Here is a 16,125-nt window from a genome sequence, read left to right on the forward strand (position 1 = left end):
ATTTACAAGTGTAATTTTACTCTACAAAATAAGCTAGCGTTTACTCAGTGTGAATGCACCCTTAGTAGGATGACATAACCCCCTTAACAAAACACTTGAGACAAAGCTGAAATATCCAACACAACCACTAGGACAAGTGAGGCGAGTTGGTCCCCCATCAATCTGACAGCGATGACCTATAGTAGCGATAAGCCATTCGTGTAAACCTGGTATATACCTTTAACATAGTAAGAAAATTCTGTTTTGGCAAAGAAAACCTTTGACTATGAGAGTCATAAGTAAGATTATACTTAGCCTTTAGAGAAAGTATTAGCTTTGTGATGTGTAACCTCATATTTTCCAGATTCCACTGCATCCCAAACATGATCTGTCTCATATAATTATATCTATGCCTCAAGTCTTTTGAGCTGAGTCCTTGAAGATGCTTCAAAAATATTTAAAGGGATTATCCACTTTTTTTTTTAAAAAAAAATAATGTCTTATGTTTTAAGAGTTTGTCCAGAATGTTTCAATTGATGACTAGAGATGAGCGAACAGTGTTCTATCGAACACATGTTCGATCGGATATCAGGGTGTTCGCCATGTTCGAATCGAATCGAACACCACGTGGTAAAGTGCGCCAAAATTCGATTCCCCTCCCACCTTCCCTGGCGCCTTTTTTGCACCAATAACAGCGCAGGGGAGGTGGGACAGGAACTACGACACTGGGGGCATTGAAAAAAATTGGAAAAAGTCATTGGCTGCCGAAATCAGGTGACCTCCATTTTAGACGAATAGTGGATTTCAAATCCGGGTCATATGAGAATGTGAACTTTGTGACTATGAGACAGGGATAGCTGTACAGGCAGGGATAGCTAGGGATAACCTTTATTTAGGGGGGAATGTTATTAAAAATAACTTTTTGGGGCTCTATCGGGTGTGTAATTGTGATTTTTGTGAGATAAACTTTTTCCCATAGGGATGCATTGGCCAGCGCTGATTGGCCGAATTCCGTACTCTGGCCAATCAGCGCTGGCCAATGCATTCTATTAGCTTGATGAAGCAGAGTGTGCACAAGGGTTCAAGCGCACCCTCGGCTCTGATGTAGCAGAGCCGAGGCTGCACAAGGGTTCAAGCGCACCCTCGGCTCTGATGTAGGAGAGCCGAGGGTGCACTTGAACCCTTGTGCACCCTCAGCTCTGCTACATCAGAGCCGAGGGTGCGCTTGAACCCTTGTGCACACTCTGCTTCATCAAGCTAATAGAATGCATTGGCCAGCGCTGATTGGCCAATGTATTCTATTAGCCTGATGAAGTAGAGCTGAATGTGTGTGCTAAGCACACACATTCAGCTCTACTTCATCGGGCTAATAGAATGCATTGGCCAGCGCTGATTGGCCAGAGTACGGAACTCGACCAATCAGCGCTGGCTCTGCTGGAGGAGGCGGAGTCTAAGATCGCTCCACACCAGTCTCCATTCAGGTCCGACCTTAGACTCCGCCTCCTCCGGCAGAGCCAGCGCTGATTGGCCGAAGGCTGGCCAATGCATTCCTATGCGAATGCAGAGACTTAGCAGTGCTGAGTCAGTTTTGCTCAACTACACATCTGATGCACACTCGGCACTGCTACATCAGATGTAGCAATCTGATGTAGCAGAGCCGAGGGTGCACTAGAACCCCTGTGCAAACTCAGTTCACGCTAATAGAATGCATTGGCCAGCGCTGATTGGCCAATGCATTCTATTAGCCCGATGAAGTAGAGCTGAATGTGTGTGCTAAGCACACACATTCAGCACTGCTTCATCACGCCAATACAATGCATTAGCCAGTGCTGATTGGCCAGAGTACGGAATTCGGCCAATCAGCGCTGGCTCTGCTGGAGGAGGCGGAGTCTAAGGTCGGACCTGAATGGAGACTGGTGTGGAGCGATCTTAGACTCCGCCTCCTCCAGCAGAGCCAGCGCTGATTGGCCGAATTCCGTACTCTGGCCAATCAGCACTGGCTAATGCATTGTATTGGCGTGATGAAGCAGTGCTGAATGTGTGTGCTTAGCACACACATTCAGCTCTACTTCATCGGGCTAATAGAATGCATTGGCCAATCAGCGCTGGCCAATGCATTCTATTAGCGTGAACTGAGTTTGCACAGGGGTTCTAGTGCACCCTCGGCTCTGCTACATCAGATTGCTACATCTGATGTAGCAGTGCCGAGTGTGCATCAGATGTGTAGTTGAGCAAAACTGACTCAGCACTGCTAAGTCTGCATTCGCATAGGAATGCATTGGCCAGCCTTCGGCCAATCAGCGCTGGCTCTGCCGGAGGAGGCGGAGTCTAAGGTCGGACCTGAATGGAGACTGGTGTGGAGCGATCTTAGACTCCGCCTCCTCCAGCAGAGCCAGCGCTGATTGGCCGAATTCCGTACTCTGGCCAATCAGCACTGGCTAATGCATTGTATTGGCTTGATGAAGCAGTGCTGAATGTGTGTGCTTAGCACACACATTCAGCTCTACTTCATCGGGCTAATAGAATGCATTGGCCAATCAGCGCTGGCCAATGCATTCTATTAGCGTGAACTGAGTTTGCACAGGGGTTCTAGTGCACCCTCGGCTCTGCTACATCAGATTGCTACATCTGATGTAGCAGTGCCGAGTGTGCATCAGATGTGTAGTTGAGCAAAACTGACTCAGCACTGCTAAGTCTGCATTCGCATAGGAATGCATTGGCTAGCCTTCGGCCAATCAGCGCTGGCTCTGCCGGAGGAGGCGGAGTCTAAGGTCGGACCTGAATGGAGACTGGTGTGGAGCTATCTTAGACTCCGCCTCCTCCAGCAGAGCCAGCGCTGATTGGTCGAGTTCCGTACTCTGGCCAATCAGCACTGGCCAATGCATTTCTATGGGGAAAAGTTAGCTTGCGAAAATCGCAAACTGACAGGGATTTCCATGAAATAAAGTGACTTTTATGCCCCCAGACATGCTTCCCCTGCTGTCCCAGTGTCATTCCAGGGTGTTGGTATCATTTCCTGGGGTGTCATAGTGGACTTGGTGACCCTCCAGACACGAATTTGGGTTTCCCCCTTAACGAGTTTATGTTCCCCATAGACTATAATGGGGTTCGAAACCCATTCGAACACTCGAACAGTGAGCGGCTGTTCGAATCGAATTTCGAACCTCGAACATTTTAGTGTTCGCTCATCTCTATTGATGACCTCTCCTTAGGATGGCCAAAAGCTGGTTGAAGCAGGAAGCCATGTGATGTCACGTTCATCGGTCGCATGGCCTGATCGCAGCTCATTCCCATTTAAGTGAATGGGTTGAGGTGCAATACCAAGCACAGCCACTGCACAAATGTACGGCGCTGTTCTTGGTTAGTATTGAAGATGGTGCAGCACTGACACAAGTCCTTCAGCTTCTTCAAACATCTGCTTGGTGCTGGACCCCTGGTAATATTTAATTGATGACCTATCTTAATGATCAGTAACGTCACGTTTATTGGTTGCATGTCCTTTTAGCAGCTTATTCCCATTCAAATGAACAAAGCTGCAATTCCAAGGACAACCACTAGTCAATGTATAGCATTGTGTTTATGCAATGAAGTTGCATCGCTAGTCCAAATGCAGACAGCTGATCGGTGGGGGTTCTTGGTCTTGGCCCAACACCAATGAGATATTGAGGAGCAATCCTAAAGATAGGCGATCGGGATCATTGCCCTGGCAAACCCCTTTAAGGTGCTCCACATTATGTCCCTTAAGCCAGCTAAAATAGGTGACTCTCCAATGACTAATCCTTGCAGGGTCATTGTCAGGTTTCCTTGTACTCTGTTGTACCAGAACACCCAGTGTGATTTGGATGACAGTCACAATTCCAGAGAGCGTCATGCTGGGGAAGATGTTTTGCAGGCGCTATCTTATCTGTTTGGCAGTAGATTTCATCAGTAGCTTGCTCAAGAACTTTGGCTTCTGTTAGGTTTCTTTGATGTCTACGTCCCTGCACTGAATCTGTCTTCATAGCAGATGTCTTGAAAAATTTCCCATTGAGACTGTCATAAAGGGTCTTCATAGTTCATAGCTGTAAAACGTGACAATGCACAAGTCTACAAGACCAGAAGATGTCTGCGGATTGGAATTCACCATGATGATGGTTGCCATTGTCCAATGTACAATAAAACTGGATTCTAAATTATGTCATATAACGCAATACTGTCAGTGTTGGCTCGCTGGCTATGGTTGGGTAATAACTTAGAACCATTACATAAGTTATGGATTAGAGACTTTTAGTGACCCAGCCGGCCACGAGTGTGATCAGATGGATCTATCCTCTCTTCCTCCATGTTTGTCAGTCTTGCACGTCATACACCCATAGTCAAACTTAAAGGGGTTATGAAGGGGGAGAAAATATGGCTGTTTTCTTTGAAAATGAGCTCACTTCCTCTTTTCAGGATGTGACATCATAGCCGTTGGTCACATGGTCATGCTACAGAGCAAAGCAACAGTACTCTGACGCCATGTCTATACAGTGGACATAGACTACTGCTTCTGGCTCTGTCTCCTCTAAAGCTTCCTGGAACAGGTGATCTATGCAGGGTCCTGGTGACAGACACCCTCTGATCTGATACCAATGACCTGTCCTAAGGATAAGTTATCGGTATCGAAAATTCTCCCAGCCCAAATAGTCCCGTTAAAGTCCTGAGGTTGTCCCCAATCGATACAATAGGCAAGGCAATATCAAGACAGGAAAATCAGAGATCTTGAGATCAGAGGATAGTCCCAGAGGTTGGACCTCCACCAATCCCAATAATGGCGCTCTGGTTCGACTTTCTTGACGGAGTGCCAGGCCAAGCATTCATCCTGCTCCATTCATTCTATATGGGAGTGCCAGTGATAGTAGAGCACTGCGCAACCCCTTCAAATTGGAGTAACCCCCCCCAGCAAAAACATACATAATTGGGACCAACTACACCCATACTGGAATCCTAACCTGACCAGTAGCTCACATCAGATATTATACTGTATCATAATGAACATAATAGAATGGCAAACCCAGTATAAAATTGTATTTTACGTTAGGTTCACACTAGCGCTTGGGTTTCCGTCCTTTGGGTCCAACAAATGGAAACCCTATCCGCTTAAAAAGCGGTTACCCGCAGATACCCGTGAACCTCAAAACCTCATAGACTATAATGGGGTCTGCTGGATTTCTGCCAAAATCAGTGGAGAGAAAAGGGGAATGGGGAACGGAGTCTCGTACTAGTGTGAACCTACCGTAAGATCTATTCATTATAGCATCAAAATGTGGAAAATCTATTCCTTGTACTATTTTATCAAACTAAAATTATAATAACGTAATACCGGTACTTAAAATACGTATCCATATGATATATGACAAAATTGATAACTGGGCTTGGTCTTTAAGAGGTTAATTTTTCTTATAACAATGGGAACTATCCTGTAGCCCATTTTCTACCTATAGATTAATTACCGTCTATATCTCCAAAACGTGAGCCAAAAATATCAATTGTGTAAAATGTGGGCACATTTGTAAGACATTACGTCCACTGTCAATGTCCGTACATGTACAAATACACATTTCACTCATTGCATTAATAAAAGCCGTACAACTAATGTAACAAAACACATGCAGCGAATAATACGATGTCTGAGTCTTCTTTTTGGCCAGAGCCTTGAAGCCGAATGTTTCGGTGCCAGCCAGTTATATGTTGGCAACGGCGGCGTCTAAATGAATGCAAGATACACATAAAAAGAAAAGTGTAAGACCGTTCAGTTCATGCAGAAAGGTGTATGGAAAATTTTCTGGAACGTTTAAAAAGTAACATCATAGTCATTCATAACACTTAAAATAACTGGAACCAAAGGCGAAATACTTCAACAAATCCAGGGACTCATTTAACAGAAGCCAGGAAATGACAAAGGTACTAAACATCCACCATGTGCACTGCTGGGGAATAGGGTATAGCCTAGACATAGAGATGGTAGGGGGTTTTATTTTCTGTATGGTACTATATTCACTTTTTAGGGACAGGAGTGTTTGGTATTTGGACACCGGCACGAGTGGCAATTACACCTCAACCCTCCGGGACATGCTTTCCATAAGTCCTTGTATGGGGGCTAGTGGCTAGTTTATTCCATTCGGCTTGGAGAAGAAAGGTAAGTTCTTTCACTGATTTTGGCCGGCTGCTGCACCCCTTAGTTCAGCGATCCAACTCATCCCAGAGGTACTCAATAGGGTTCAAGTCTGGGCTCCTGGCAGGCCAGTCCAGTCGGTTAACCTGATACCAAGATGTCAAAGTACCAAGCCATGGTAGACCTCGCTATATGACAACTGGTGTTGTCATCCTGGAGGTAAGGGCGGGTTCACTCCAGCGCCCGATCTCCGTTTTGCAGGTTTCCGTTTCCTGCCCGAGAAACTGGACAGGAGACGGAAACCGACAGCCAGTTTTCAAACCCATTCATTGGAATGGGTTTGCAAAGTGTCTGCCCGAGGGCGTCTTCTGCTCTCTGCGGCAAAACCAGATTTTTTTTAACCGGACACAAAGTCGGACATGCAGGACTTTGTGTCCAGTTAAGAAAAAAACTGTTTTGCCTCGGAGAGCAGAAGACGCTCACAAGCACTCACCGGCGGACACTGAATGCCGGGTTCCTGTCTCCTGTCGGCAGAAGACGGAAACCTCAAAAACAGAGATCGGGCGCTGGTGTGAACCCACCCTAACATTGGTCCGACCCATAGAACTGCCATAATGTAGGAAGCACACTGTTATCTAAAATAGTTCAATAGGCATCAGCGTTCAATTTACCATGTCTTACCATACCAGGAGAAACACCCCCAGACCATAAGTCCACCTCCGCCAAATACTTATTGGTAGACAGTGTATACCACTATTCTAAATGCTAGTGTAGGTCGGAGCCCCGTGATTGATATTACACTTGGGGTCAAATTCTCTTAAAGAGAAACTTCACAAAGAAAAAAAGGAATTAGACTGTGACTCACCATAAGAGTATTTGAATGAGGTGCCGAACCTTGCCTCTGGACTAGGGAGGACAATCAGCCATGCGAAGGGTAGAAAAAAAGAGGATAATGGTCCGCAACACTCCAGTCTTTAAAACTCGTAACTTTAATTCATCTTCTTAAAAAAATAGATACATAACACAAACGAAGTGGTAGAAAGAAAACATATAGAGTGAAGTAAAAACCGCTAACGCGTTTCGAGGTAGGTAGACCTCTTAATCATAGCGTCTTAAAGAGAACCCCATTAAGTTTACTTTTTGTTTTCTAAAAATTTCTACACTCTATTTTAAAAGAATATTAGATTATTTTGTTGGGCAATCTCTATAGCTTTCAATCAATGTCCAAAAATGGTAGAAATTTTTTTTCAATTCAAAAAACGTAAAAACATCTACTACGGTGCCGAGGTTCAGCGGCGACGCAGAGTCAGAGGGCGATCCTCTAAAATCATTTCTGTACCAGAGCCGTCCCTGAGAGCTTATTAGTGGGTTAAGGTCTATTTATACTCCGATTAATAATAATTTTTGGCTTTGTTTTTGTGGTCGGATCCTCGGCGGTGTTGTGGAGCGTTCTCACGAGCTGGGACAGTGTGTGATTTTGGTGTAGTTTTCCATTTCTAACAAGTTCATTAGCAGCTCGTGTAATATCGGATCATTTATTCACAGATGAGTGCCGGTCATAATGAGAGGCAGATTTTGTCAAGTTTCGTCTACGTAAACACGGCTCGACACCAGCAGGTTGGGCTGGAGAATTTTTTTTTTCAACCTGCGCCAACACCCGCTGACCTTGGAAGGGTTTTCTCCAGCGTCTGCTTCTAATGAGAGAGAAAAGTTGCTGACAAACTTGTTTAGTTACTTGAGTGATGTAGCGAGTGTCTTACAGACATATTTTACTCATTTACTGTTCCCTGAGACTTTTTTTTTCCTCCTTTATTGCAATGCGGCAACAATAGAAACTCTGAGGTAAGGAACAATAGGATCCTGGAACAGATGGAGCCTACTATATGGATTCCGGCGCCCTGCTGTGACAGAAGCTTCTAGCGAGCCGCGTAGACAAATCCTACATTACGCCGCATCTGTTACCATTAAACACGTCAGTACTTTACTCAGTATTTGCAGGTTGAAAGATGGAAATAAAAGAAGAGAAAATAAATTAAAAATAAAATAAATAAAAAGGAACAGCTGTTTTAAGAAATAAAGATTATTTTCTGATTTTAAAGGGGTTGTCCAGGAATTTCAGTCCTCGCCACACGTGACCCCTGAGACCATCAGTGGCCTCAGCAGTGGCAGGAAAGGATATCACTCATATACATCACCAGTTCCTTTCCATAGGGAACCGGGACAGGTTGTATTATTTTTTTGTTATGTTTCACCTTCCCTGGCCTCCTACCCAAGCACTAAAATTCCTGGACAACCCCTTTAAAGAGGACTAGAGATGAGCGAACACTAAAATGTCCGAGGTTCGAAATCCGATTCGAACAGCCGCACACTGTTCGATTGTTCGAACGGATTTTGAACCCCATTATAGTCTATGGGGGGAAATGCTCATTTCAGGGGTACGCAAAATTCGATAAAATTATACTTACCAAGTCCACGAGTGACGGTCGGGCTGGATTCTCCTTGAAGTCTTCTCCCGGCGCAGCGCCCCCGCGGCATCTTCCAGCTGGAATTCACTCTGCCTAGGCATCGGGGCCTAGGCAAAGCTGACTGCGCATGCGCGGTCGGCTCTGCCTGGCTCGATGCCTGAGCAGAGCCAGAGCGGACGCCTGAGCGGATGCCTAGGCAGAGTGAATTCCAGCCAGAAGACGCTGCGGGGACGCTGCACGGAGAAGACTTCTAAAGGTAAGAGAAGAACCAGCGTTGATTGGCAGAATGTATAGCATTCTGCCAATCAACGCTGGTTCTGCATGGAACCTTAAACTTCGAACAGCTAGTAGTGTTCGATCGAGTACGAGTATTTCGAATACCGTAGTATTCGATCGAACACCTACTCGATCGAACACTACTCGCTCATCTCTACAGAGGACCTGTCGCCAGATCTGAAAAGCCCAATGATATACATCATCGGATAGGCGCTGTCCCTTGGAGTATTTTAATGTTATGTTTATCCAAATCAGCTATTCTAAAGATATAAGCCCTTTTAGTGCTGATCCAAATTAGGGTTTATTTGTTAAATGGTCGGTAACACTGCATGACATACTGCACACAAAGACTACCACAGTGTTATCACCCACTTGGTAGACTCTAATTTACATCAACTCTAAAAGGGCTTATATCTTTGGAATGGCTGAACAGATTTAGATAAACAGAATGCTCAGGGTGACAGCGCCGATCAGATGAGGTATGTCATGGGATCTCCAAAACTGCTGACTTCTTTAAAGCACATTTTAACCCTTGAATACCATGTCGATCTTCTTGGTGAATAATGCGTATTGAATGGGTTTTTCAGATAAATTAATAGTCTATCCTCAACATCCTTGCAATCTGTAGTGGTCATACATAAGATCACTCCTCTTCAAACACCTGAATGACAGGCGTTCACACGTAGGAATTTGTGTTGAATTTGAAAGCAAATTCCCTTAATCATCGGGGGCCTGTTTCAGTTAGACCCCAGCCAAATATGGCGTGTGAACTTACCCTCAGTAAAGTGTCCTCTGCTCTCAGGTTATCGGGAAGTCTTTTTCTAGGTAAGCTGAGTGGCAGCCAACATGGCCATCAATATGGCAGTCACAGGGGTTTCCTAAACAGTGATCATGTAGTGCGACATCCCTGATTTTCTGTTCTTATACAGCTAGGTAGAGTTGTCGTTCAAGGCTTTAAGAGTTGGAGGTAAGAACCATTTTGGCACGTTTGGACTAGACTACAAAATACCAAATGGTCCAACAACCAGAATATCCACCAACGTCAGTGCCCTTAATCGTGGCATGAACAGATGGTCCTCCGATGGGCTCAATGCTCTGAGACAATAACGGGCCCCAAAGGTTCAACCAAAAACAACCCCATTTGGAGGTGATTTTGGAGTCAATCTCTAGGTTTTATTTCATTCTGATTCCGTCACATATTGGGTGCCATTGATGATTTCTACTTTATTTTGTTCCTAGTGAATATTTTTATAGGATATATTGGCCACAGCCCTAATATTATTCCAACTTTATCCTGGTGGCAGTGATTATTCCAAAGAATGTTTTGGAGAAACTGTCTAAATCCATTAATAGAAGTATCAGTCTTTGCCACAATTGTGTAACATTGTGCCAGTTTTAGGGTCCCCGGGGTGCATTATACCATATCTGGTATTTGGGCTGGGGGCAGAAATTGTTCACCTTTTTATTGGTTGTTATGATTTGATATTATGGCATACGCTTCTTATTAGCTTGTATGGCGCTGAAGTGTGAGCCGTGGCATATGGGACATCTTTATCCATGGACGGTATTTCGGATATGAATGGGCTTTACCTAAAATCGACTGAATTAGAGGTTATTTAATAAAAAAGTTTATTCGGGGACATTACGAGACACAATGGGCCCACTCTCCGCAGATGTCTGGAGTACAATTGAAATTCATGGCCATATTAATATTACGTATTTCTGGACTTTCTTTTATTAACCCTTTCCCAGCCATTTTTTTTTTTATTTTCCGTTCCCAGAGCCATATGAGCCCTTAATTTTTGAGAGACAAATTGTACTTCATAATGGTACTGTATACCATATAGTATTCTGTATACTGTACTAGGAAGCTAGAGAAAAATGAATGAGGTGGAATTAGGGAAAATTTGCATTTCCGCGCCTTTCTTATGGAATTCATTTTTACAGTTGAGCCAATATGACGTTACCTGTATTCTGCGGGTCAGCACAATTACGGTACAGTAAAAAAAAATCCACTGAAAAAAAAAAATCTTGAAGTCACAATAGTCTTACACCTGTCGTTTCTTTACATATCCGTTTATGGGGTTGAATAAGATGTTTTTTTGTTTTGTTTTGTTTTTTAACGCAAGGCCAGATGTTCTTTTTTGGTGTAACATTTTGGGGACTGCCTGGTGTTTTTCAAATTTTTTTTTCTTTATATTTTTTATATATTTTTATATTTTTAGCAATTTTTTTAAACTTTTTTTAAAACTTTTTTTCTTAACCCCCCCCAAATCCTTTGATCACCAATCCAATGTTAATGCATTGCTATGTATTGTAAAATCCCAATCCTTATAATCCAGGCTGCCCAGTGCACCCACCTATCAGTTCGCGTGAATATTTTTGTTTTTGGATATGCTTTCCATCTTTATTGATATCAACGCTATAGGTTTAATGCTCCGCCGAAAAATCCGGCTTCTAGTATATAAAGATTCCTATTCCTACTCTTCTTTCGTGAGAACTTACAATTTATACGCGTAAAACAAAAGGTGTTAGTGCTTTAGGATACAAATAAAAAAAAAATTCCAACCTATCTGGAAAATACATTATTTAACTTTCAAGTGTCGGTAGAAAAATATCACCGAAAAAATATCGGCGTTGCAGGGCCTGGCACGTGGCACACTTCTATGTGACTCCATCATAAAAGTTTACGGGACTTTCTGTGTATAACACAAAGTGTGGGGGATTCTGAAAGTTTATTCAAGTAATATTATGTCCAGGCCTCGTCAAGAACTTTCTGACCTCTAGAAAGCAAAGCCAGCATGCAGACTGTGATAATGTTAAACTTATTGCCTTATTTTATTCCCCTATTACATTCCTTTTGATCAAAAACAGACTTGCGCGTGGTTTTCATGAATCAATTACCAGTTCAGTTTGTTTTATAAGAGGCATGCTGCGAAAATATGGCTGGTTTTTAACACACAAAAATGAAATATCCGTGTTCCATTAAACGAAAAGTGGGTTTTCATTGGGGTAACAAATATTTCGAAGGACATGCACCGGCAGTAAAGAGTAAACATATGCGTGAAAACCGAATCTGAGACGTCCATGTTAAACTACATCAAAGTAACCTCTTCACGATGGGTGCAAACATCAAATACTATGGAGCGTTGAGCTTCTTCGGGGATCCACCAATTACTATTTTTGGTAGCCAAAGCCAGAAGAGCTGAAAAGTGCAAAGGGGAAAAAAATTCTACAAATTTTTGGACCCAACAACAAAGTGGCAACCTTCAGTACAAGACTACAACTCCCAGCATGCATACTTGGCCTACTGTTCTTGGAACTCCCATGGAAGTGAATGGAACATGTTGGGAGTTGTAGTTTCACAGCAGATGGAGTGTCAAAAGTTGCTTGTCTAAGGGCCCATGCACACGACCGTGCACTAGTTCAGTGGGCTATCTGACCCATTAGTTCGTATCAGCCCATTAATACGTCCTTGATTTTCCAAGGATCTGTGTGCAGGCCGACAGTCTACGCCGCAACGATTAGGACAGGTCATATTCCTGTCCGGTTTTTCAGCTGTGCTGCTGGCCCCAATGAATGAGATCCATGTGATTGTAAGCCCTCGCGAGCAGGGCCCTCTACCCCACTGTGCCAGCCGATCACTGTTAGTATTATACAGTTAGGGCCAGAAATATTTGGACAGTGACACAATTTTCGCGAGTTGGGCTCTCAATGCCACCACATTGGTTTTGAAATGAAACCTCTACAACAGAATTCAAGTGCAGATTGTAACGTTTAATTTGAAGGGTTGAACAAAAATATTTGATAGAAAATGTAGGAATTGTACACATTTCTTTACAAACACTCCACATTTTAGGAGCTCAAAAGTAATTGGACAAATAAACATAACCCAAACAAAATATTTTTATTTTCAATATTTTGTTGCGAATCCTTTGGAGGCAATCACTGCCTTAAGTCTGGAACCCATGGACATCACCAAACGCTGGGTTTCCTCCTTCTTAATGCTTTGCCAGGCCTTTACAGCCGCAGCCTTCAGGTCTTGCTTGTTTGTGGGTCTTTCCGCCTTAAGTCTGGATTTGAGCAAGTGAAATGCATGCTCAATTGGGTTACGATCTGGTGATTGACTTGGCCATTGCAGAATGTTCCACTTTTTTGCACTCATGAACTCCTGGGTAGCTTTGGCTGTATGCTTGGGGTCATTGTCCATCTGTACTATGAAGCGCCGTCCGATCAACTTGGCAGCATTTGGCTGAATATGGGCTTAAACTATATCCCGGTACACTTCAGAATTCATCCGGCTACTCTTGTCTGCTGTTATGTCATCAATAAACACAAGTGACCCAGTGCCATTGAAAGCCATGCATGCCCATTCCATCACGTTGCCTCCACCATGTTTTACAGAGGATGTGGTGTGCCTTGGATCATGTGCCGTTCCCTTTCTTCTCCAAACTTTTTTCTTCCCATCATTCTGGTACAGGTTGATCTTTGTCTCATTTGTCCATAGAATACTTTTCCAGAACTGAGCTGGCTTCTTGAGGTGTTTTTCAGCAAATTTAACTCTGGCCTGTCTATTTTTGGAATTGATGAATGGTTTGCATCTAGATGTGAACCCTTTGTATTTACTTTCATGGAGTCTTCTCTTTACTGTTGACTTAGAGACAGATACACCTACTTCACTGAGAGTGTTCTGGACTTCAGTTGATGTTGTGAACGGGTTCTTCTTGACCAAAGAAAGTATGCGGCGATCATCCACCACTGTTGTCATCTGTGGACGCCCAGGCCTTTTTGAGTTCCCAAGCTCACCAGTCAATTCCTTTTTTCTTAGAATGTACCCGACTGTTGATTTTCCTACTCCAAGCATGTCTGCTATCTCTCTGATGGATTTTTTCTTTTTTTTCAGCCTCAGGATGTTCTGCTTCACCTCAATTGAGAGTTCCTTTGACCGCATGTTGTCTGGTCACAGCAACAGCTTCCAAATGCAAAACCACACACCTGGAATCAACCCCAGACCTTTTAACTACTTCATTGATTACAGGTTTACGAGGGAGACGCCTTCAGAGTTAATTGCAGCCCTTAGAGTCCATTGTCCAATTACTTTTGGTCCCTTGAAAAAGAGGAGGCTATGCATTACAGAGCTATGATTCCTAAACCCTTTCTCCGATTTGGATGTGGAAACTCTCATATTGCAGCTGGGAGTGTGCACTTTCAGCCCATATTATATATATAATTGTATTTCTGAACATGTTTTAGTAAACAGCTAAAATAACAAAACTTGTGTCACTGTCCAAATATTTCTGGCCCTAACTGTATCTACCTGTATATCCTGTGTACTTTATGTAACCCCCAAATGTAAAGCATCATGGAATTAATGGTGCTATATAAATAAACAACAATAATAATGTGATGACATCTGTGTACCGCCCATGCGGTGCCGGACAGCAGCACACATGAACACTCTTGTGCAAGATGCCTAAAATTGTGACTTTTTACATCCTATTTTAAATGTAGATTGTGAGCCCCATATAGGGCGCAAAATGTACATTTTTCCCTATCAGTATGTCTTGGCGGTATGGGAGGAAATCCACACAATCTCCTTGCAGATTTTGTCCCAGGACTCCCGCACTGCCAACCACGGAGCCACCGTACTCCCCTGACTTTTTAAGTTTTGTACCCTACACACCACTTTTCTCAAAGGGGCATAGAGCTTTGGCCCATCAGATTTATCATCATTTGGGCCAGTTTTGACCTAAATACCCTAACCAAACCTATGTCTACAAGGAGCTGGTGTAGACTTCTGCTTTCGGCATAGGGTCCCTTATGAATGCACCTAATGTATGATGTCGTATATACCTCATTGTGTATTATCGGTCGTGTCTATGACTCAATGCATTTTGTTAAGCTACTTGCAGCCATGTCAACCCACCCAAGTGTCCAAGCTTTTCCCTGTGAGTTCTTGGGTTACCTGGCCAGCCATTGACAATGATAACTTCATAGTTCCTCAGAATTTCAGATTTTTTACTAGATGGTTCTATTGTGAACTCTTTGCTTGCAATGTTTCTGATACATGATGCAGTAAGACATCAAACTACAAGCCAAACAAAACATGAACATGATGATATATGTTCAGTGACTGGTTGTATTTGGCCTGGCTTGAAGTAACGTACAAGATGGTGGTTATAGTGACGCATACACCGGTCATACTGTAGTACTGTAATTGTTATATTAAGAGTCACATCCTCTTACACAAGATCTGGAGGAAGATGAGGTTGGAGCAGAGGACTAATGTATTACTGTGATGGTTGTTATTGCTGGAGACTTACTCATCGTAACCACATGGATTATTATGGAGTTGTTGTAGCTTTTCACTGAGGACCTGTCACCAGATCAGAAAAGCCCAATGACAAACCTCGTGATCGGGGCAATCATCCTGAGCAGTTTGGTGTTCTGCTTATCCATTCAGCCATTCCTCCACCTTACGGTGGACACCCGGTAGACCTTATTATAGCCAACGGGGTCTACTGGTCTCCATGCGTAACCACTGTATCAGTGGCCCTCCATCGTTCAGGTCCGCCAATGGCATAGATGTGAACTGAGCTTTAATGTTGATTCAAGTTAGGATAAACTAGTCAAGTGGGCGGTACAACTGCATGAGAGTCCTCCCCCCCAAAAAAAAAACAACAGTTGCCACCCATTTGACTAATTTGCATCAATACTAAAGAGGCTTATATATCTTTGGTATAGCTGAATGGATGTGGATAAACAAGTCACCAAAATTCTCTGGGTGACATGATGTAGGTCATTGGACTTTATAGACCTGGTGACAGGTTCTCTATGAAGAGTAACCCCGCTTATAGATAGCAAAGAGGTAGAAGAGGTAGCAGCAGCCATAATTGAGTGTACAATATCAGGGCCTATATGGTGATGATGTCACCGGCAAGATGGCGATGGCGGTGAGGATACACAATAACACAGCGGCTCCCACTGGGACAGTAAGGAATTGTAAAAATAAAATCAGAATATAAAATTATCTCCAAAGTAGTAAAGGGGGCAATAGGCAACAGAGTGTCCATGTAAAGGATCCGGAAATATCTGTCTATGGTAGATAAGTAAGATTATGCTATGTAATACTAACTACAATAACTGATAGTCAATTTTTTTTATTTTATTTTAGATACTTTGGAGCCCGGACCAAACAAATGTCAAAGGTGAGTCAACTGCTTTATATCTATATGGTACTTACAAGAGGGGATAGGGGGTGGGTTTTCTGGT

General features: G+C 43.3%; 1 protein-coding gene across 3 annotated transcripts in view; it reads left to right on the forward strand.

Moving 5' to 3' along the window:
* Positions 1–16,125, forward strand: part of MKX (mohawk homeobox) — a 97,116-nt gene that overhangs the window by 78,287 nt on the left and 2,704 nt on the right. For all 3 annotated transcript variants that reach the window (XM_075271751.1, XM_075271752.1, XM_075271753.1), the window contains exon 6: positions 16,028–16,061. In XM_075271751.1, the coding sequence (XP_075127852.1) occupies positions 16,028–16,061 (34 nt within the window). The remainder of the gene's footprint in view (positions 1–16,027; positions 16,062–16,125) is intronic.

The sequence above is a fragment of the Leptodactylus fuscus genome, chromosome 4, assembly GCF_031893055.1.
Source record: "Leptodactylus fuscus isolate aLepFus1 chromosome 4, aLepFus1.hap2, whole genome shotgun sequence".
In the NCBI taxonomy this organism is placed as follows: domain Eukaryota; kingdom Metazoa; phylum Chordata; class Amphibia; order Anura; family Leptodactylidae; genus Leptodactylus; species Leptodactylus fuscus.